This window comes from Convolutriloba macropyga, chromosome 13 (genome assembly GCF_964194025.1).
Source record: "Convolutriloba macropyga chromosome 13, txConMacr16.3, whole genome shotgun sequence".
Classification (NCBI taxonomy): Eukaryota; Metazoa; Xenacoelomorpha; order Acoela; family Convolutidae; genus Convolutriloba; species Convolutriloba macropyga.
In genome coordinates, this window is record NC_134480.1 from 22363054 (window position 1) to 22388319 (window position 25266).

A 25266-nucleotide genomic window follows, 5' to 3' on the forward strand; every position below is an offset into this window, starting at 1 on the left:
GAAGACACTCTATAAATCACTCAGTATTCTAAGTCTGCGGAAAAAATTTTTGGGTAAAGTTTCTTCTCTATGGCAGAAAAAATGTCCGTTTCTGGTTGTACCTACCACTTTCAACCTAATATCTTTGTTTCCTTCTTTGTCTGCTTTCTCTAAATTAAATTTTAAGTGATTTGTAGTGAGTTTGCATGTATTAAGATAAGGTATAGGTTTTGTGCATGTATTTGTGCATGCACATATGCTAGTACTATAGTCGGTGCAAACGTGGGGGTAGGTTTGGAGACGCTCCTGAAATTTGGAGGGAAAATATCAATTTTTGTGTAGTTTTTAGGTGTTTACTTGAGAACAATTGAATTGGCGTGGGTAATTAATTGCTGTAATTATCTGCGGGGTAATTATGTGACATGTTGAATTTTTGTTTAGACATTTTAGGTCATATTAAATTGTGAAATTAATTGGCGTGGGTTTTCAATTACCCTAATTATCTGAGGGTAATTATTTGACATGTTGAATTTTGGTTGTTAAGCTTTCGGTCAATTGCAAAGATTGTTCCCCTAATTGTTTGAATCAATTGTGTAACAGTTGTCTTTTGCGCGCTCATTAATTGGAAAATATCAAGATAAGAAGAGTTAGTTTCGATCTACCGTCCTCTGGGTTATGGGCCCAACGCGCTCCCACTGCGCCATCTTGCTAAATACATGCATATATGCATTATCTTTTGTACATTATTTGAAAAAAGATGTTAATTAAAAGAAAAAAAATGAGTTAAAATAGTATAAAATGACAGACACAGTATAATTTATGAGCATCAAAAAAACAAAATTACTCAATCATTTACAATAAATTGTATAAATTTCAATGAAAATTAAGGTACACTTAGCCGAGTGGTTAATAAAGTTCGATGAAAAAGTTTACAAAACTCACGAGAAACAGTTACGAGAAACATATACTATCGACTCTATTAACTTCAGCTTAATAAATACCAAAATGAACGCTACTACATATAGTTACTTATAACATTTAGCACGTGCACATCATGAATATGGTTCAAGTTGGTTTGGAAAAACTTAAATAGTTGAAATTCTGCAAAAATTGCGTAGAATCCACACAAATTTTGCATCTTCTGAAATGGTCGATGTATTATTTTTTGGTACTTTCTACCTAAAAATTTGTAATGTGTTACTGATCGAGCCGGAGAATCCGCATCATAGTAATTTCTGTTGAGTCGAGCGATCAATATCCAATGTTCACCAACTTCTTTACTCGAAGCAGTGTTAATGATTGCAAAGCTGAATTTGGGTAAATTTGGAATGAAATCTGCCGGAAACGATCTAATGTATTTGAATTTTAGCTCAGGAGTGCGTTCAATAATTTGTTGAAGAGATTGATTATCCATGACAAATAATTTTCTGTTTCAATTCGCAAGCTCCTTTGGAACAGGGATTTCTCACATTACAATCAAGTTGAAATGATTCGTTCTTTTCAAAAGAGCAACAATCTTTAGATAGGGGAATTGTACGTATCAGATCTTCTGTAGATTTACTTACTCTGTCTTCTCTGTTACTGGTGACATTGGGATGAAAGATAATAATGATGATTAAAAGTCCCAGGAAAACCGCACAAGTAAGGTATACATATAAGTTTGGTGTAGGTCTACCCTAATTGCCATCCAGTCCCTATCTTGATATTATAGTATGAAAAGGATTGCAACTGGGTGATGGAAGTACATATCCAACAAATGTTCCAAAGCAGAAGGCAATAATACAAAAACCATAAAAAATTGGAAAGAAAATTAAAAAATCTTGATTAAGGCAGAGTTCTTCAGACATTTATAGCAACTGTTCCAAACTGATCAATTTTAACTGTTGAGATTCGTTCTCCGAGAACAATTAGCTCGGTTACATTAGTTAGCGGCCGTTCAAAGAACATTTCTAAACGAAGACTTTCCCCACTGAGTCCAGGATAATGAACAATTTCACCAGCATCTTGGAGTGAGGTGAGATCGAATACAAGCACTTAATGATCTGTAAAGAAATCATTCGGTAACGCAGGAATTTCTTCTTTGAAGTTCATTGCCTTCATTGTTGTAACATAAGCTCTACAATTGTTGGTTGTATCAACTGAGACAACAGCTCTCCCCTCTCGAACAATTCTCAGCTCCCGCAGTCCAAACTTTCGATAATGGAAAGGATTTTCTTGAAAATGTCCAGTGAATGCTGAGTTAGTGTTCATTGCTATTGCAATTCGCCTGAGTGGAGCATTATTGAAAATATTTTCCTGAATAAATTGATTTTGTCCAGAAGGAATAATGAAAGTTCGCGCAATCGTCTCAATAAAATTATACCAAGCTGGTTGATGTGTTAGTTGATACTTGAATGTCTGGTGATAGACTTCATTAACGACAACACGTCTCGTAAAAAGTGAACAGTCAGGAACACTAAGGGAAACATGGGGATTGTAGGAAATCATGTAAAAATTTGGTATCGCTCGAATCAATTTGAGTCTAATTTTTGTATTTGGAAGTAATAATTTTTCGCATTGAAATAAGTCGATTGCAAGTTTACCTTATAAGGTGACCCCATCTTTCAACAAAAGCTTTTCTTCCCCATCTATGAACGGGCTTTTTTCATAATCACTAGGATCTTTCTCAAATTCGTATCCATGACAAGCAAAATTCTTTCATTATTCATTGTGGAAGCATTGAATTCATTGGATATCAGAGCTTTGTGGCCATAGAGTCCTTTAGAGTTGTACACTTGTTGATTGTTTAAATACACTTCGCAGTTGGACGAAAGAGAGTGTAACAAGTTGTTGACATGAGTCAACTATTGTAAATCATCATCAGTGAAAATCATACCCATCTCTGGTTTTCCATGCTCCTCTTATTTCATGAAATCTTCAAATAATCTTCCCTTTTTGTAATCCAACTTTAATTTGTAAATGAATATCTCTCATATCGAGATAAATACTTCTATCTGTTTCAAATTCAAATTCAATGCTGCTTTCATCCAATGAAGTACTGGGATAAACTTCTTGAATATGGGAGGATTCAATTGGTTCCGAAACCGGAATTTTGTCAGAAATCTCCAAGCAAGAATTTGTAAAGTGTCCATAACGGAAATTACTATCATTTGTTGATCTGCTATTCATTTTAGTTTCGAAAAAGTATCCCTCCTAGTTCGACAACGTCGACTGATTTTTGGCGAGCGTTTTCGAATAAAACGTCGTTTTCTAGGTTTTCCTCCTCCTAGCTGTTTCCGTAAAGTTTTCTTTCTAACATCTGTGGCTGCAGATTTGAACTTTTTCTTTCCAACTAATACATTTCCGATTGCTGGCGCAGCTAATTCAACCAAGTCAGCACCGACTCTTTTATATGCTGGAACAACATATCGTCTCAAAAATGGAATAGCAGTCCTCCCGATTGTTTGTGCTAAAGCTCAAAATTCTCTTCCCCTTTGTCTTGAAAAACTACGAAAATACGGTAACTCACTGTCTGCAACCATTTTTTGTTAACTTAATTTTAAAAAAGATTGTCTGAAGCTCCTCTAAACATCAATACAGCTCTAGTTACACCTACTTAATTGAAGGGAACTTTTTCACCGTATGAGTCGCGGAGCTCAAGTTTAATGCTGTGGAAAAAATTTTTCAGAATTTTTTTAAATTGTAGATTTGGAAAGATTTGATAATTCATATAATGTCCAGTAGATATTATGTCTTCATTTTTAATTTTAAAAATAAACGGAATACATCTCAAAAGCGCGGCTTTTGTATCACCTAAAATATTGTATTCAATAACACGCTATATCATGAGAGTATGAATTCGAACAATATCGTAGAGAAATTTAGGAAAACGTCGTCCAGCACCACTAAAAAAACTCCCATTCCGTAAACAGCTTCCTCACACCCAAATCGGTGACAGAGATCGGTACTGAAGATAACTAGTAACGAGTTTTCATTAGGAAGACTTAGGGAGATTCTCTGTGTAATTCTATTGACTTTTAATTCGATTGGTGTTTTCTCATACTTTTCTCATTCCTGAATTTTTTTGTTAATTTCGTTCACAATATCAGATATTGATGGATATAGTCCTGCATCAATTGTATAATAATCGGAAGGTTTTGTATCTGGAGTTGCAGCATCTAGATAGAAAAATTTTCCATCAGTAATATTCTGGTACAAAGATGGATATGATAGTTCGGTTATTGCCACCTCCCATTCTCCTTCAAGGTTAATCTGTTCTGGAAAGAAATTGGTAAAGAACTCAATGTATTATTTTGATAACAATCAAAAGATGCGTTGGAAACCAGCTCTACCGTAAAAGAGTTCATCACTAAATGATACACTTTGAGAGCTCTTGTTTATAAAAATTTCCTTGTATATCATCACCCTGCTCTCCCTTGAGGTTGTATGTTGGAGGTTTGTAAGTAGCAATCCTAACAACTTCAAAGATTTCAGCCGTTAACTGTGACTTGTATCCTTTTCTAAAAGGAATATTGTATTTCGGAATTCGTACTTTATCCCCTACTTTAAACCGAGGTTTTTTGTATTGACTGATCGGATTTTTGTAAAAAATTGATAAAAAGTCTTTGTTTGTTACCTCGTTTGGAGCTTTACCTGTAGATCTATTTACTCTAATATTCATTGTATTTAGGAAAGAGCTCATTTTTACAAGGTACATATACCCGTTTTCTTCCATGAAGCGATAAATAATGTTTTTCAAAGATGTGATAGCTCTCTCAGCTACGGCAGCTTTTGTTTCACTTCTCGTTGAATAAATTTTAATTTTCTTTTGTCTACAAAAATTTCCAAATTCGCCACCAAACTCTGTTCCTTGATCAACCCATGCTTTTTGTGGGATGTTGTTTTTTCGTAGCATTTTTTTGAAAGCTGCTACAGCATCTGTAGAATTCTTTGATTTGATTGGTTGAACACGGACAAAACAAAAAATACATCAACGCAGATTAATAAATATTTTACTCCGTTATTAAACTCTGAAAATTTGTCCATAAAAGCTAAATCAAGGCACCAAAATTTATTTATCCGCTTTGCAAATGCAGGTAATCGCAGGTAAATGTCGAGTTGCTTGACGGTATTTTGTATAGAAATTTTTACCGTGGAGAAAAGAATTAACCTTGCTTCTTGATAAACCGCTCGCTTTCTGATGATCTCTAACCGATTGAAATGCAGCTTTTCCTTCTTTGTATAATCGTTAAAGTTTCGCTTTTTCAGCTTTTGAAAGGGATCCAACTCCCTCTGTCTTTGCTTTTGGCATCCTTGTTTACAATTTTGTTCGGACTTATCCCTGTAGCATCAATTATTGTGTAATAGGTATGAGGAAATTCAATATTTTTTCTCTTCAGTGCGTAAACAAAATCGGTAAATGATGCATTTGTATCTCTTCCATCTAGTAAAATGGAGTCACTGAGTGACAGCTTGATTCGAGGACATTTCAGTATTTGATCTACAACTGACTCATTTTCGATTGATTTTGTGTTAGTGGTGATGTCCTTGTGAAGAGAATCTAAATTTTGTGGTACGAAGTTAACTTTTTCCTCAATCTTGTCCATATTGTACACATTTAATTTGAATTTTTGTTCGTAAAGCTGCTGAGGAATCAAAACAAACTGACCCATTTCACGAAAGACGGTTATTGATAGACGGAGTTAAAATTGATATAATTTCTATTCCTTTCCTTGAACTTAAAATCGCTCTCCTTTTATTTATTCCAGTTTTTTAGGATAAGCTGATGAATTTCGTCTTGATACTTTATTACGTCTCGTTTTTGAATATCTTGCAGTTTTCCTCTGAGCAGGTTTACGATGCACTCGTTTAGAGACTGAATAAATTCATTTGGAAAATTTTTTAGGTAAGTTCTTTTGAAGTTCCGGGAATAACTTTGGAACGTTGTCAGAGTAGAGAGATGTTGTGTACTCACCACTCAAAAATGTGGTCTGCTGATTATGTTGTGGAAGGAAAAAAAATTGAAGGAATCGATTCACTATTGTACAAAATCGAAAAGAGTTGACTGTTTTGGGAGTTAAATCAATAAGTAAATGACCATAAGGAATAGAAATTGCTTTGGTATACCAATATTTTAATTGTGAACCTAATCCCAACTGTTGACTCAGAGTGTTTATTTCCAGTACATCTCTAGGTGATTTGAACAAGACAATATGAGTATTTTGTAACTCTATATCTCTTCTTAATCTACTCTGATGAAATAAATTGTGTTTGATATACACTGTGCTGAGTCGTTTATGTCTTCCAGCTGTTGCAATTTCAACAAAATCTTTAGAGCTGGAAATCTCCTCACAAGAGTCGTCAAAAATTAACCGAAAGTTTGTTCCGTTATTCGGGAGCTTTTGAAAAAACTCAAAGTCAACTCCTTCTTTAAACTCAATATTTTTAACATCTCTAGACATTAAGCCATAAAGGGATTGATAATGTTGATAGAAGTGGTAAATTTTTTCGAACTCTGATTGAAAAGTTTCAATTGTTAACCATTCATATATAAGATGAGATTTCCCAGACGCGCTTGGACCAACCAATGAAATAAAATTTCGTTCTTTTGTGGAAATTATCTTGTTCATAATTTAGGTGAAGGTAAAATATAGCCAACTGTACTAGAAAGGATTGCAATCCAAACTGTTGTTTCTTCACAAGTTGTAGCCAATGTTATTCGAACTATAAAACAGGCCAGAATTACAAGTATAACAAAAAAATTGGGACAGAAAAACGACTAGAGACCTATTACAAGTCTGTCCAAAACATTTCCATGATTTTCGTTCTTGATTATTATCATCAAAGACAAAATTACCCAATTTTAATCCTTTACCTGTATGCTCCGTCACTTAAACGTTATAACTGAGACGATAGAAAAAATGTTCCAACTGAATTGCGATGTAAATAAATTTAAAAAATGAGATAAGCTTCTAAACATAAAAAAGAAACAAACAACAGCGAGAGCCAAAACACTGTCTCTTTACAAGAATTAATAACAGAAAGCAAAAAAGGAAAATAAATTCAAAATTAAGAAAAACGAAATGAAGAATAACTGTGTAACGCTAGGACAAAATTTGTTCAACTTTCTCATTTTTGAAGCAACTTTTCTATCTTTTGTAAAAGAATAAAATGATTTTAAAAATTAATTAAGAGTCAATATGATTTATTACAACCAAAGAACATAAAAATTTTTACAAATATTAAATTTTGTCAAAAAAATTAGGAACCGAAGTTCCATAAGCATAAGCTTTCTTTTCTGCACAGTGTAATGTTTTCTTGTGTCGGAAGGGGTAGTTACGACATTCCAAGATAGTATCTTCGTTAGAAATCAATTTAGAGGCTTTTGGACATGCAAAATTATCCAAATTTTCCACATGCTTACACAAGTAACTGGATAGGATTGTACATTTTTCCAATCCTTTGACAAAATATTCGGTTGTAGGAGAACAATGATGATGAAATATGGTTGAAAGATCTGAGTAACCAACTTTTCCATTATTCCAGTTTATTCCATGTAAATTCTTTGTGTTCCACTTTGCTTGAAATGTTGGCTTGTAGTCATTCTGTGGGAGGAATGTATATCCCAACACAATTCCGTCCTTGAAAATTCCCAGCTCCTTGACAACTGTTCCCTCCAAGCATTTAATATCAAACACAACGAGAGTCATCCTCTTTTTAGCTGAGATAATTGACAAATGATTAACAATCTAGTATTTTAAAAATATGAGGATGACAAACTTTGATGTAGAGACAAAAGAATAATCCAGTTATATGACCTAGAAGACAGGAGCTTGTTAATTGCGGCAGCATGTAACAATAACTTGGTCCTTCGTCTGTTGTTGTTCTTACAGCTCCAGCAGAATCATCTAAAATTGCATGTAGACAAAAATTTTTTGATCTAGCTATGAAAAAATCTAAAAGAGAGTTTCCATATCCAATTCTTCCTCCGTGAGGAAACTTTTGATCAATTTCGTCCAAATCAACATTTCGCTCCTAAATTTTACAAGCTGCGAAAAAACAGTTTTTGCGTTTTTCCTTCGTAGGAAACATTGAAAGTATGCTTCCGTAACAATTGAAAATGTTGAAATGTTGTCCAGAGTAACGATATTCATTAACTCTTCGTCTAATTTTCTAAATAGGAAAGAAGGGTTAGTAGATGATCTACTAGATTTTTATACTCCTCTTTTTTCAAATCAATCTCTGTAAGAAAACTCCACTGATATTCGTACCAGTGATGTTGAGAAATGGAAATTTCCTGTTTGTCAGAACGATATGTTAGAGTTGTTCTGCGCAGTCCATTATGAATAACCCACCTGAATTCAGAAATTTGGGACTCTATGTCTAAATTAACCAAATTGGAAAAATTTTGCGCTTCAGGAACTGTATATGAAAACCTTTTAAACTCGTGATGTAACCTGACTTGAAAATTTTTTGATTTGTCTCTGCGACTTAAGAAAATGTTTCTAGAGCATCCAATATCCCAACTTATTCTAAGAAGAAGAAAGTTTCAAATGAAAAAATGTTTACTGAAAGACAAATACATATAACCACCAAATATTCATCATTCAATAGAAAAAATACATATATTATTGCGCAGCAGAAGTTATTGAATTGTACATTGTTCAATTTTTGAGAAATCTTTAAGATTTTCAATCAGTTCCTTGAATTCTTCCATTTTATAGCTGACGTAAGTCACTTGCTTGAACTCATTGCTCTCTTTGTGACAAAATAGTTGGATCTGGACATAAACTGAAGCTGGATTGTCCTGAACGTACTGCATAAAGGTAACGTAGAGTCTTCAATTTTTTCCAATGCTGATATCTCTTGCTTTGTGACATTGTTGCAGCACGTCTTCCATTTTTGGGTTCTTCTCAAATTGAGCTGGACTTTCTCGAATTTCCCAGTCTCCATTCAGCGGATCGTTCTTCAGGAGACAAAATTTTTTGAATTCGTAATCTCCAATTCTCAGTTGTTGGTACTTTTCAAATGGTCCACATTTATCTTTTTTGAAGACTTGAAAAGATGTTTCAGAGTAATTTTGTCCAATTCTAAATATTTGGGACACAGTAAAACTCCCAAATCTGATTGGATGAGAGCAAAAGTCAATAAAAAATGGTACCCAATCAGTACCCGATTTAGGCTGTGAATCTGTAAACATTGATGGAGCGCTCGAGTAAAAAGGATATACTTTGGAGAGAGACATTTACGTAACGTAAGCTGCGAGAAGTTGATTAAATGATTTGCTTTAAATTTTAAGGCCCTCTACAACACACAATTTCTTTTTATGCTAATGATATCATTGTTTTCACACAATTTCCTAAAAAGAAAAAGAAAAATGTGTCTATTTACACTTTTTCCTTGAAAGGATTTCTAATCAGAAAATTTCAATAAAGAAAACTTTTGAATCATTATAGAATAAGCGTCTTTGTGCTTAGCACGTCTGTGTTGAAATTGAGAGGATTAGTGACAAAAATATCTTGAACAAGTAAAACATCAAAATTTCCTAATCCGCTGTTTCTTGAATTGATTCATAGTTCAAATGAGATTTTAAATTGCACATGACAATTTCATTGGTTTCCTTATTTGGAATTTGAATTCGTTTATAATAAATAAGTTGGTTTCCTCATTTGGAATTTGATTCTATTTATAATAAATCAGTTAGTTTCCTTATTTGGAGTGTAAGTTCTAAAGAAATGGATTTCCTTATTTGAACGTACTAAATAATTTTACAGAATGGCAGCAGTTATGTGTCAGGTTTTACCACACTTTTACAAAAAATTTTGTTAAAATCTTATATCTGTATCTGTCAAAGATTATAGATCATATATACTTACAAATGAATATGTTGTTTCTTCACACAACGCTTTCTGTCCCCTGAAAACATGTCGATATCACATTGTTCTCATTTCTTCCTCCACCGAAGACTTGCTTTAAAAACTAGAAGATCTTTCCTATTTATATCAGACAGTCGATTGTTTATATACCTTATATAAACATCAATTTTTTGGCAATAATTTGGAAGAATTGGGACCTGTCTGTTCTCAGTTAGACAGAGCAGTACAACACAATTATGAAAAAAAATTTGTTGAGAAGTTTCCTAGTGTGTCAAAAAAAAAGATTGAGTAGAAAGAAGTTCAAGAGACATCTACTGAGAGCTGAAGAAAGAATTGTAAGCACACAAACGATGTGATCTTCGTTTCTTGACAGAATTCAATCTATTACAAACTCAAAATATGAGAGTGAATTGATAAAAATTGTTAACTGTTTGTTAGATGGTCATGGCATAATTGATAACTCTCTGTTATATCTTGAATTTAGTAAGTAATAAATTTGTAATTGCATGACAATTATTTACATAGTATCAGTTTTATATTTTGTTTTAAAAATCTTAAATGTTTAAATTGATACCTCTAATCTGTTAAATGTCGAGTTTTGTAACAAATTATTCTTTTAAAAGTCGAGTTTTCTCACGAAAATTTTTGTTAAATGTTGTGTTTTGGAACAGCTAATTTTAATAAAAGTCGAGTTTTCTCACAAAAATTTTTGTTGAATGTTGGGTTTTGGAACAGTTTATTTTAATAAAGGTCGAGTTTTCTCAACAAAATTTTTGTTAAATGTCGAGTTTTCATACAATTTTTTTGCTTAAATATCAAAAAACCGATTCCAATTGGATAAAAAAAGCGCAAATTTTTTCCTGATTTTCACCAGCTTACGGTATAACTTAACGCAGAAAATGAAGAAATCTTGTAATTTTTAAAATGAAAAGTTTTCATTTACTATAACAACATAAAAATCGAGTTTTCATACAGGTTTTTTCTTAGAAATCAAATTTCTGCTCAGTTTTTTTCTTAAATATCAAATTTTTGATCAAGTATTTTTGTTACATGTCGAGTTTTGATAACGCTCTTTCCGTTAAATATCAAGGTTGGTAACAAAGTTTTAAAAATCAAAATTTTATTTGATGATATCCTTATGAGCTGGTTTAGAAAAGAAAGCTCAGATAAGAAAGATTATATTATACAGAATGTTTAAATACATCACCAGGAAAATGTATAAATCAACACACAACTTTACCGTTAAGATCGATTACAAATGAAGCTGGAAAATTGTACCAACTCGAATCTATTCAAATAGAGTTCTCACAACATTCTCTGGCAAGTTTTGAATCTCATTCCCAAAAGGTCTATAAACGTTCAAATGTTACTGGAGGATCAGTTGGTTGAACGCTGATTGAAGTTGTTGAATTTTCATCAGTCAGAAAAACTGGATTGTGAGCTGTTCCATCCTCTATGGAAGGTTTTGTCATTGGTGGAGTAGTCGACATATCAGTAGAACCATAGTACTCTGCCAGATCGAAGTTCTGCTGATCATTCGCTGACCAAGTGCTAGTATCAACACTTAGCTCGCTCCCATCAAAGCTTGACACAGTTTGAAGCAAATTCCCTGACTTCTCCACTGAACTCAAAACATGATTTGCATCCGGGCTAGAGAACCAAGAGTTGGGAATTTGCCCTTCTTCCAAAGGGAAAGTATATTGAATGTTGCCAGCAACGTAGTTCGTTGGAAATTCTGTCCCAGCAACGTGAGGATAGTGGTGCCCATAATCACAGAAACTTCGTGTCCCATCGCTTGAGTTCAAAGCTGATTCTCCGTAAGTGGAACCTGACCCTGATGATAGGTGTCGAACTGTTGTCGCTGGTGTTCAATAATATGCCACACAGTGATGGGTAAAGTGATTACAGACTCCTATAATCCGTTTGATAAGTCTTTAATACTTATCCGAGCAGTCTCCTCAGTGAAGGAAAATGAGTACAGAAGACTATTGTTTTGCACAGTAAAATCCATTTTGTTCAGATGAATTGATAGAAGTCGAGTTTTCAGAAACGAAAGAAGTTTGTAAATGAACGTGCTAAAAGCTGTCAAGTAGAGAGTAAGTTATAAAACAACAATTTTCACTTTATAGTAGGACAAAAAGGTTATCTAAGTTAGAAACAAGTAAACATAAAAACTGAAGTAAGCTCTGTAGATAAGAAGAATGTGAATGTAGGATAAAGTTTTGATGAATAGTTAGCGGGACGATGAGGAACAGAGGTGAAATAAATTTTGAGGAAACGAAAGAGAGTGATAATGTCTAACTATGTCGCTCCTATTTATTGTGAATTCCGTCCAATAAGAGCAAAGTAAACAAAGAAGGAAAAATTTTGTAGAGAAAGTGACGTTAGTAACCAAAACAGGAAATGGACAGTTTTTAATGTAACCAAATATGGAAGAATTTGTTATAAACTGCTGCTCGTATACGAAACAGGAACATCAATTGGTGAATAGAAACCAAATAAGGTTTTTGAATAATACATGTAACACACGATATGACTACTTGTTTACTAAATAAGGATAGCTGAGTGGGAACGAATCGACATAATTTACCAAAAAGGTCAAGCTCTGATAAATTTGTTCTACTTCGTTAAATTTTAAATTAATCTCGGAAAGTGGTCCACATTTGGAACAGAACTTTTGTATATATATAATTGGGAGCCGAAATCCAAATAGAATTTTCACCCCTTCAGAATTGTAATCTGTATAATAATGGAAAAACAACGCGGTTTGTATAGATGAAGTGATTGCTATGGGGTCAGGAATTGGAATACAGTTCGCTTGTGCTAGACTTCTGTACTGTTCTAAAATTTCGGGATCAGAATTCAAAATAAATAAAATTTTGTACTTGTTAATGTGTAGCGCTGACGATAAATCAAATAATTGTCTCTTTATATAATCATAATTTTTGAATTTTTTAATGGAAAATGTTGCTTATTCAAATCCTTTACTAAATCGGATTATTCTGTTATTCTGAACGCAAATGTTCAAGAAATTGTAGAAAAAGTAGGAATCAACATCAACCTCGTCAACTTTGTAAGCATCGGCAATTCCTTCTTTCCTCTTATATATCTTTTCCAACAACTGTACATGATTTTTGATTAACATTTTTCGCAAATGAGCAAAATTTCACTTAATACTCTGTTTACGTAAAAGAAAGTTAAAATTAAGAAACAATTACACAAAATAGAATAGTTAATCTTCAGAATAGTTTCTTTAATGCGGGATTTTGATTGGTTGAGTGGTTCCAAGACAATAACGTTAAGTTGTACAGTAAATATTTGTTCCTGAAGTACGGATGAATATTTGTTTTCGAAATCTTTCACATTGTTGTAAAAGCACATTTATCAGCTAATTTCAATTTTCATTACAACTGAATTTTTTTGCAAGCACCAAGTTCTGCCGATTGCGGATAGACACAATTTTGAATCGCAGAGCTTGTAAAGATTGGAACAATTTGTTTGAATTTGTTATGAGTCTGTTTTTGGATTATGGCTGGATGAAATATAAAAACTTATACAAAAGGTAACAGAAATGATTAACAAGATATATAAGAATGATTTGATATATTTGAGTTTACGCCAAGAATTGAAATCACACATTTAAAGTGAATGTTCATAAATATTTAGGTGTTTGAAATTGGAAGAATCTTATTGCTTTATTCATTATGTTCTAGAACGTTCGGTTATGACAACAAGCTTCCTAAAATGGAAATGATAAATTTCCATATATTGAGTGATGCGTCATAGCTGAGTTCCCTAATTGTACAAAAAATTTTTCATTCATTCTCACTTTGTTATTTTCACAATTAGTTGCTCGTCACAATACCCGAATTTGTTTCATCTTGTACCAAAACAATGCCTTCTCTCGATAGAAATCTCCCAGTGAAATGCATTAAATGCAACAAAATGGTGCTGAAAATTAATATGGCAGGACACAAGCATTGTTGTGATAATGGGACTTTATTTTGTCCCAAATGTCCGTATTTCAGTACAAAGAAGAAAGAAGACATGAATTACCACATTGCTAAGCATCACGCTCCTAAGGATACAAAGCTAAGTGCTGTGTGTACTGTATGCTTGAAGGAGTTTTCGAGTTTCTATTCTCGTCAACAACACAGGAGAAGAAAGCATGGAACTTCAACAAAAGTTGGAACAAAATCGAGTGAAAAGCTTAAAGAAGTTCTAGAATCAGAAGAACTGGAAAAAGACAACGAGCAGCTGCAACAAGAACTTAGTGCTTGTCAGCACTTGTTTTGACGATACTGAGATGGAAAATGGGAGACATCAAGTGTTCAACTTCAAGCTGTCCAAGCTCGATCCTCATGAAATTAATAAAAAGTTGAAAGAAGTATTTGAAAATTTCAACTGTGCTGCCAAATTCAAATTGGCTCTAGGATTTATATTACGAAATGTGGATACGGACAAGTATCGATACTTCTACGCTCATGTGAACAACACCTGCTTCGAGAAATCGCATCTACTCTGTTCCAAAGGAGATTTAGTCTCTCTTCAGGACAGGATTGAAAAGATGGATTTAGTGGAGACGTGTGCTCAGGAGCGGGAGAAAACAAAATGGCGATTAGCTCTGACTATAAAAGTAACAATATTCTGCGTTCTCCTCAAAAGCATTTCAATAGGATGTATCGAAGCTGTTCTTCCAGAACAATTACTTAGACGATCAGATGTGAATTGTGTTATATCGAATGGCTACGGCGAGACCTACAAAGATTATCTTTACTTATTCCGAGCTATAGCTGTTCACTTATATGGATCATCGGAGCTTGAGACTAACGCAATATATTTGTTTAGTGCATTCTTCTATGAATCTGGACATGACGCAATCAATTTCAGAGGGGTGTCGATCGATCACCTTGTATTTGTTGAAAATGCGATAAAGCACAACATATTTATTTACGATATTGACATTGTAGCTGGAGATTTTGTTGCTGAACTTGCGAGGAGAAGTGTTGAAATGTATGAGAAAACTATTAATTTCTTACGTTACAACAACCACATTTGCTATGTGGATGATATTAACACATTCTTTAAAAGATTCCGTTGTCCCAGTTGCGATAAGTTCATTCAGAAAGCGGGAAATTTCAACCGCCATGTTAAAACGTGTAAATATAGAGTACAGCATGTTTACCCATAGAGTTTGTATACATTTCGCGAGACCCTATTTGATAAACCTGACGGATTTGGAATTTCTTACAACGATGATCAAAAATTGTTCAAAAAGTTGGCTATTTTTGATTTTTGATTCGATTTGTGTACCGTCCGAGCAATTAAAAGATACAAACACAACCACTGGGATTGGAAAGCATGAACCTATCTCTGTCTCTATTTCCTCCAATTTAATTGATGAACCTGTCTTCGTATGCGATAAAGATCCGAAAGCTCTCATTATATCTTTTGTTGAAGCTATAGAAGACTTAGCAATCAAAAGTAAAACTGAAATGCGGACAAACTTTTCCTCTATTGAAGCAATAATCAGAGCACAAGTTAGCGCAATTTGGGAAAGTTTAAATAAAAGAAAGGATAAAAACGCTTCAGCATTTGAGTGTCAAGATGAACGTGTCGAAGAAGATGATGAAGCTGATATGTCTACGCAATTTCTCCAAATGCATAAAAACCAGCTTTTGGACTTACCGCAACACTTTGAGCGTTATGTGAATACTTTACCTGTGTTCGGATTCAATAGTGGAAAGTATGATTTAAATCTCCTGAAGTCCTATCTCCTGCCCTATCTTATTCATGAGCGCGACATTCAACCTACTTTTATTAAAAATGCAAATCACTTTGTTTCTCTTAAATTTGGTGATGTACAATTTGTCGATATCCTCAACTTTCTCGGTGGAGCTACCTCATTCGATTCTTTCCTTAAAGTATACAAGACAAGTGAGACTAAAGGATTCTTCCCCTATGAGTGGTTTGACTCTCCCGAAAAGCTCGATGCAACTTTTCTCCCTCCTTACGACTGTTTCTTTAGCAAACTGAGAAATTATAATCCACTGGAGAAGGAATTTACTGTTTTCACCAAATTACTTAACAGTGGATTTTCTCAACAAGAGTCATTAAAAAAATTGAGGTTGAAAAATGTTCCTCCATCTGTAATTGACAATTACAATTACTTGAAAGTGGTCTGGGAACAAGAACAAATGGTTACATTCAGAGATTTTGTCAAGTGGCACAACAACAAAGATGTTGTTCCCACACTGGAGGCAATGCAAAAATGATGGAGTTTTATCACAACAAGGGTATCGATATGTTAAAACTCGGATGCACACTTCTGAACTTGGCTAATATCTGTCTTCACAAGTCAACAAACCACAAATTTTTTCCATTTGTTGAAGCTGACAAGGATTTACATGACAAAATACGTGAGGATATGACTGGTGGTCCAACTATTGTTTTTACCAGAAAAGCAGTCGTTGATCAGACCTTCATATGAAACTCTGAAAATCTTTGCAAGTCTATTGTAGGTATTGACGCTGGCCAACTCTATCCCTTTTCAATGTGCCAAGAAATGCCCACTGGAATTTACACTCGATTGGAGCTTGTCACAGATTCTCAAACATTCAGGGCTCGAACAAACAGATCTCGAACATTTGAGAACATGGTTATGTCATATCTTTAATCACAACGTCCCGAATGTAAAATTTAGAGTTACTACACAACCGGAGAAAAGAAGAAGATTGACTGTTTTAGCGTAGATGGATTTTGCGCACATTGTAATACGATGTTTGAAGCCATGGGTTGTTAATTTCATTTCTGTCCTTGTCAGGAAGCTAAAGCAAGTCTCTCGGAAGACGAAACACAGAGAGGGATTAGAAAAAGAGAACATAATGAATTGAGAAGAGATTAATTAAAATTAAAGGATATAAGATTGTTGAAATCTGGGAGTGTAAATGGTAGGAAAGTGTTAAAGAAGAAGAAAATGTTAGGAATCACGTAAGAAAGAACTTCCCTTTCAAACTTCCTTTGAAGCAAGAGTCTTTACTAGCCAATATAAGAGATGGAGGGATGATTGGATACGTAAAATGTGATTTGGAATTTCCCGCAGGCTTGAAGTACAAGTTTTTAAATTTCCCGCCTATTTTTAAAAGTTTCAAGGTTAGTAGAGCTGATATTGTGGATTATATGAGAGATTACGCTGTTAAAAACAACTTACCGAAGCAACCTCAGCGAATGCTAATTTCAAGTTTCAATCTGGAAATGGAAGAATATTTACTCCCCTACTAAATTTCTACATCAGTCTCGGTCTAAAATGTACAAGATACTATAGATTTGTACAGTACACGCCGAGAAAATGTTTCAACACCTTTGTACAGTCAGTGGTAGACGCTAGAAGAGGTGGAGATGAAAATCCTGATTCCAGCGTTGTTGCTGAGACTATGAAATTATTGGGTAATAGCTCTTACGGTTATCAGATTATGGACAGAAGCAAACATACAGAGACCAAAAATTTGAACGTTGAAAAAACGCACAAAGCAATCAATGGGAAAATGTTTAAGCGTTTGAACAATGTCTCAAAAGAGCTTTACGAAGTTGAACTAGCAAAATCAAAAATTGAACACCGCGAACCTATAATAGTTGGATTCTTCAAACTTCAGAACGCTAAATTACGAATGTTGGAGCTCTATTATAACTTCTTTGACAGGTTTTGCGATGTGGATAAATTTGAGGAGTTAGAGATGGAGTTACAGAATCTTTCTATTTAGCCCTAGCTCATGAGAATTTGTATGATTGTATTTGACCTGCTAAAAACAAAAATGGGAGGCATTGAGACAGCAGGACTGTAATGACTCTTTCCAAACAGATGCTATTCAAAATTTGTTCCCTAGAACGTGTTGTTCTAAGCATAAGAAGCATGATAAACGGGAACCAGGGCTCTTCAAGGAAGAAATCAGATGTACAGAAATGATTTGTCTTTGTAGCAAAACTTATTGTTGCTACGATGCACAGTCTGACAAATACAAGTTCAGTAGTAAAGATCTCAACAAAATAACCCTAAAAGAGAACGGAGATGGACCAATGGAGAAATATCGACGTGTGATGGATGAAATTATCAATCTTACTTCAACAAATAGAGGGTTCAGAACAATAAACCATTGTGTTGCTACGTATGAGCAGACAAAGAAGGGAAAGTCCTATTTCTACCCTAAGCGCATTGTTCTGTCTGACGGTATTCATACAGCACCACTCAACATATAACTAAAAAAATTTGCTATATCACAGTTCTTTAATATTCACAATTGCATTTATGCTGTGTCTGTAAATATATACTATTTTATTTCATGTTTTTTTTCTATCATTGAGCTTTTTCCATTTAATGAGAGCGCAAAAGACAACTGATATACAATTGGTTCAAACAATTAGGGGAATAATCTTTGCAATTGTCCGAAAGCTTAACAACCAAAATTCAATATGTCACATAATTACCCTCAGATAATTAGGGTAATTGAAAACCCACGCCAATTAATTTCACAATTTAATATGACCTAAAATTTTTAAACAAAAATTCAACATGTCACATAATTACCCCTCAGATAATTACAGCAATTAATTACCCACGCCAATTATATTGTTCTCAAGTATACACTTAATAACTACACAGAAATTGATATTTTCGCCTCAAAATTTCAGCCAATCAGGAGCGTCTCCGAACCTACCCCCCAAATTTGCACCGACTATACTACTAGCATATGTGCATGCACAAATACATGCACAAAACCTCTTCCCTATCTTAATTCATGGCGGCACCTATAACTAATCTTCAAACATGCCGCGCCTATAGCTAATCTTAATGCATGTCCGCGGCTATAACTAATTTTAAAACATGTCGGCGGCTATAATTAATCTTAATACATGTCGGCGGCTATAATTAATCTTAATACATGTCGCCGGCTAATAGATAATCTTAATACTTGCAATCTATACCCTATATGAATACTTGTGAGAGGCCCCTATCTCCTGGAAAATACTCTATACCCTATCTTAATACATGGGGGACCTAACCCCCCCCCCCCCCCCCGGTGAAGGTAGCTCACCTATATACTACTTCAGACGCCACAAAATCGAAACTAGTCAACGCTGGAGGGAACACGTAACTGTCGAGAAAAATGGACGGAAAAAGAGACCCAATTGTTCAGATGAGAAACAAACCGAAAAATTCGATGATATCAATGTTTTTGAGACAAAGCAGAGAAATTTACATTAAACGAAACAGTGAAAGCAACAGATCGAATAAATAGGTGTGCTAAATTTTTGTTTCGTCTGGTAAAAAACTTTTCTGTACCGAGGAGATTCCAATTAAAGTATATTCTGCTAATATTTCAGAAGGGATAAGATTCATGGACCCTATTTCTAGACTATTCTATAGAATTTTAGAATCAAATTCAATTTGTTACCGAACGCAATTCAATTGCAGAACAGAACGCTCATGATTTCATGGCTGACGATTGGAACTGATTGATAAGTTGAAAAGCCCGATGACTTGCCCATTCACCGAGTTAACGTCAATGGGTCAATCTGCAGCTATGGAAGGTCTGTTCAACAATAATGAACATTGACCTAGCCAGGACGCCCAACGTTTAAGGCATTCGGAAAAGTAAACAGCAAGAGGTTTTGCTGGAATAGGAAGGCCTATATAAACTTAAGAATTTAGATTATTTTAACTTGGAGTGGAATTAGAATTATCAGTGGCATGGACTCATATTTTATAATTATTTAGATAGTAAAGTGAAACATCTGGCGTGCGTGTTTCGAGTGAGGTAACAATCTTTCAATACTATGTTTATAGGATAAAAAAAATTGATGTGCGTGTTTTTTCAATGGATATGCAGCGCAGTGGTACCAATCTTGTGATTGATTACACTGCAACCCATTAAATAGTGGAAATAGGTTCAAGTTTTATTTCAAATCGGTTTTGAATGAATTGTAGAGCTAGAATTTTTTTGTGCATGACGAAAGGAAATCTGCATAAAACCAGACAAGAGGGATGTTTAGGGTTAGGGCAAAATTCTGAATTACCCGGAAGAGGAAAATTTCTAAAGGAATTAATAACCGGTGTAAACTTGAGTTGTAAATAGGCAAAATATCGTGAATATGAAATATTTCTAGAATTTTTTAAATTGGTCTCAGACAAATGTAAATAAATTTTCATTTCATCCTTTAAGATTTTGTGAAACAGTTTTAACCTGACGATGACCGTAAAGTTTGAAAACGTTTGCTTTAGAAATCAATTAATTTGATCAGTTTCTTCTATATTAGTCACCTGCAGATTTGGTTGCTGAGAGCGTGCAGCATCTAATGATTTTTGTGAATCACCTATACGGTGGCCGCCGTATTGGCCGACAGGGCGTTTAGCCGACAACCAAAAAATGAGAAATGTAGCCGACAATTTAAGTAAAATGAGCAATAAAACTTATTCTGAAGCCGTGATTGGTCAATTTAAAACACTATTTCGTAAGCGGATAAATATACCGCAGTTTTTTCATCAACTAGTATAACAAAGGTATTTAACCGCATCTGGCCATGCCTCGCGGGCCATCGCCATGCCTCAGCGGCCCGTGGGACTTGATATGAATCTATCACAACCGAACTACTGATTTATGGACCAATGAGACTTTTATGACCAATTATGATAAATTGTCGGGTAAATTTCCATTTTTTCCTTGTCGGCTAAGCGCCCTGTCGGCCAATTTTCCTAGCACCAACCTATACAGGACGAACAATGTCATTCGCGTACCTCAAACATTTACCCTCGGCTTACTTGCTGAGGCTGACTGTTGTCGTCGTTAGTATTCTCGATCCGCATAATAGGGGGACAACGAATCCCCCCCCCCCAAAAAAAAAACTTAGGAGGCGTACATTTTTATGCCCCCAGTCGCACGTGCTATTCTGTTACACATGCTATTCAACTTGCTCTATAACAAAATTTATCATGTCAGGCATTAAAAATACTGGGGGTACAGGATAGATCCTTAACTAATATTTAATCCACTGCCAGTTGATTTGCCAACTGAAATTACAGCTATTCGATTTTCATTAAAATAGTCCAATTACCTGCACCGTGGATACTAGTGACCTGTCAATAAATTGAATGCGTGAGATTGAAACACTTTTGTTTTTACAAGTCTTTTGCTAATCTTCGATGAGAGATTGCAATTTCCACATCTGTACATGAGAGTCCAATTGACATTGTAATTAAATTAAGAGAATAAAGTTTTTTTAGAATAAGGGAGGAAAAATTTTTCAATGAATTGTTTTTCTGGCTTATGAGATGCTTTTGATTAATTGTTTGATTAAAAAAATCTGTTCCAGAAAATCTTTGGTTGCGCATCACATGTCTGTGCTCCAGTCGCTGAAAGATGCGACTTCGGCTAAAGAGAAGGAATGGCGCGAACTTCTGGAATTGAGCATCGAAAAGCTTGAGGGCGAACTTGAGCAGACGAAGAAGTCCTTAGAAGAAGAACAGACGAAGTTTTTAGAACTAAAAACGGATTTTAAGCATAATTTTGCCTTACTACAGGAGAAAGAAAACAACTGCACTACTCTTAAAAATGAATTAGAAAAAGTCAGAAAAGAAAACGATAACTTGGCTGCAGATTATCGGGATGTTTCTGCAACGAATGAAAAACTCCGATGTCAATTGGATCAAGAGAGAGAAGCAATCGAAGACATTAGAAACTTTTTCAAAGATTCACTTGATCGTCAAACAAAAGAGCACGACAGGACCAAAAAGGAAATTGAGAACTATTACACTGAAGAAATTGACAACTTGCAGAAATCTAAAACCTCATTGCTTAAAGAGCTTGCATTGTGCGAAGAGAAATTCAACTCAGAACGGGAACATTACATAACGGAACACGAAGCCAAGTACTATGAGTTGAAAACAACCTATGACGAGGAAAGAAATTCACAGGAGCAGAAAATATTCACACTTGAATTGGAAAAAGATATGTTACTCAAAGACATGCAAACTTTGACTGCGGCGGCTAATAGCCTACAAAAAGAACTCGACGTTAAAGATGCAGCATTTAATGAACTCAGAACAAGCAAAAACTCTTTAGAAATTAAATTTAGGGATATGGAAAAAGTGCATCAAGCATTAGAGAAACAGACAAAATATGATATTTCTGAGAAAGCCGATTTGTACTCCAAGCATATTCGAGATTATGAGCAAAAGAATTTGGATTTGAAGACTTCGTTGACAGAATTCGAAAAGAAATGCTCAGAGCTCAAAAATGAAGTGAGCAGTCTTAAACAACAATTACAAGATCAAAATCGATCACATGCATCGGAATTGCAAGCGAAAGACGAAGAGCTTTCAAGATTACGAAGTCGGAGTGAGTTTGACATAATGCAAAAGGAATCGTCTTACGAAAAGCTGTTCGATGAAAAGCGAAAATTACAACAGGAACTGGAATTGTGCACGATAGAAAAAGACAGGCTGTCAAAAATGTTAGCGGAGGAAGGCAAGCATTGCAAAGAAAAACTAGATCGAATGAAGTATGACCTTAACGTCAAAAACGAAGATTTAGAGCGCTACAGAGGAGAGATCGCGATTAATCTTGAAAACATCAGAGCTGTACAGCAGGAAATGGAGCAAAAAGATATCGATTGGAATAGGAAATGCGAGGCTATCGAAGCCGCAAGTTACGAAAAATCTGAGACACTAGTAAAGACGTTGACTGAACATCGCTCAAAATTGTCAGTCGAACTATCAGAGCTCAAACGGTCTCTCAACGCCAAAACTCATTTAGTAGCGCTGTTGAAAAAAGAGCGAGATTGTAGTGTTCTAACATTGCAAAGGCACAATTTATCGGTTGATTTTGACATTCCGATTAAAGACTCTCAGATTGATAGCGAAGGGTTGAGATCGGTCGAGTTCGAAAGAATGGCAGATCAAAATGCAAATCTCCGTGAAGTAATTAAGAAAATGAAAGATGAAATGGAGAATTTTAGCAGAGAGTCGGATTTGAAACACAAACAAGAGGTTAAACGTTTAGGTGAAATTATTTCAAATTTGCAGAATGAAATTGTTGTTAAATCTGACAAGTTAAACGAAATACAATCAAGAAATAAAGATTTTGAGCTGGAGTTGCATAAATTGAAACGAGCAGTTGAAAGTCAGCCTGAAAATGGTACTCCTAACGTTGAGTCAGAGAAGTATTCAGAAATGCAATACGATTTGATGTCTTTGAAACGTAAATCAGAAAGTGAAATTAGACACTTAAGAGCGCAACTAACCGCTTCTGAAGAGAAAGTGTGGCTGGTAACAAGGGAACGAGACGAATATGCCCAAAGATTGCGAGCCAATCCAATTTCGGGGCAAAGTTTTCACCCCAATCAACAAATGAGTAGCCGAGAAGCTCAGTTTATAGTTGAGCTGAACACAAAGTTGAAAACTGCTGCAAAGCAGATTAATTATTTAGCAAAAGAGCGTCAGCGATTGATAGCTCTATGTAACAAATTGAAAGCGGGTGCTCTCGAAACTCAAAATCCTCATATTTCACCGCATGCAGAAACCTCGGCACAGAAATCGCGGCTTGATGAGATTCAGAGATTGCAGTACGAATTAGCTAGAAAGCAGTTGGCTGAAAACACTGAAGCTGAGGAAAATTCAGCTAAAAAGGTTGTATCAATTCGAGACAAATCGAATGAACGTCCGAAACGAATCAGATCACCAATATCTTCATCAAGAACGTCATCGCCTATTGATCGGAATCCAATAATCGGTCGTCCTGCTGATCCAAGTGAAGCATTTAGCCAGGAAATTGTCCAGAAACGGGACCTTAATCCTTTAATGGATGATAGACCTGGAATTGAGCAGCCTCCTGTTGACGTAATGTCATCTATTGGAGGTGAAGACTCGACGTTGCAGAACATAATGAGAATGGTCGACAAGGGTCCGGAATCGTTCACGCCAATGATGTCGCTCAACTCATCGGAAGGAGCCGCTCTCAGTGGCAAACCTATAGATCCTCAGAGCTCGTTTGGAAACCCGATTGATTCTGAGAGAGCAAAGGAACCATCAAAAGGATGTGCTGTGGAAAGTGGTGACCTTGAAATTGTAGGAAGATCAGAGTCGATTGCGGCTGAGAAAGATAGAAAGCAGGTAGCTTTGTCACTAAAAGCGCAAGGAAAGTTAGCGCCTGCTGAGACTAGAAGAAGAGTTGTGAGAAACTACAATAATAAATCAGACAAATAGACATTCTTCTTTTGATTAGATTTGTTTAATAGTGTCCCATATTGTGTAAATAACGATATTTTGTTGTGTACAAATTTAGATTTTCGTTTCGTTTCTTTTTATTAATCAGATATGCCATTACAAATAAGTCAAGCACAAAATGCCGCATTGCACTAAGAAACTAATAAGCATTGAAGTGTAATTGGAGAAGCACACGAGCAACATGGCTATTAATCAGCGGAAAATAAAGTTCTTTTGTTAACTTGATGCTTTTCTGACAATTGGTTCTAATGAGTAGAGATGGGTAAAGTTCTCAGCAGCTGAGCTGAAAACGGTTTAATGCAAGATGACACGATCAGTGGTAAGTGAACAACTTGATCGATTGGTAAGCCATCAATTTTTGTTACGACTTTGTGTTACCCCAATGAAATTTAGTATTTTCCCGATGGTTGATAGAAAAAATAGGCAATGAAAATGTTCACCACTGCTTTGATTTTTGCGTTAGCATAACTTAATCTGATTGTTTATCTAAATTTTAAGCTGGAGTTACGGTGAGTTAACATACGTCTACTGTCAAAGATAATGAGTCGAGTATTGAAAAGACTAGTGTAATGGTCGCTAATCTTCAGGTACCCGAGCTTGGGTCTGGGAGATTTTAGCACGAAAGGGGAAAACAATTCAAGTTTCAAAGCGTTAGTCTTTCGAATAGGAAATTTCTTTTCAGTTTAATGGGGGCGTGGCGTCTACGCTGACTGGCTTTTACAAGGCAAGTCTGGAGAGTTAAACTCCAGCTTAACTCACCTTAACTCCAGCATCGAAAAGTTTGATAAATGCATCGAAAAGTTTGAATAAATGCATCGAAAAGTTTGATCTGGATGTGTGTGCGTGTAGTTTGTGAAATACCTCCCCTGAAAGATGCAGTTCAAAATAATGAAAAAAACGACCTGAGCAACGAAATTAATAAGCTTAATGACTATTATGCTGATAACACATCGGTTAAGGTTTTGTCGCTCAATGCAAACATTAAAGGAGCAAATATCAATCAATCTGATGAGCATCGTGACAATAAGGGGGGCTACAATCAATTGTATTTTGACAATGTCCACTTAAATCATTGCTGTATTTGTCCTCAAGGACTTTACCGGAACAAAACTATTGGAGCCAAAGCACCAGTTGTTCGCTTCAAACAAAACTATCGTT

At 35.1% G+C, this 25266-nt stretch overlaps 1 protein-coding gene across 1 annotated transcript; it reads left to right on the plus strand.

The window, feature by feature from the left end:
- Window positions 1-20931: 20931 nt before the first annotated feature.
- On the plus strand, window positions 20932-24178 carry LOC142352263 (coiled-coil domain-containing protein 57-like). The gene has a single exon (XM_075404749.1). It carries the CDS (start codon window positions 21157-21159, stop codon window positions 24085-24087), a length of 2931 nt encoding a protein of 976 aa, XP_075260864.1. The 5' UTR covers window positions 20932-21156; the 3' UTR covers window positions 24088-24178.
- The last annotated feature ends 1088 nt before the right edge of the window (window positions 24179-25266 follow it).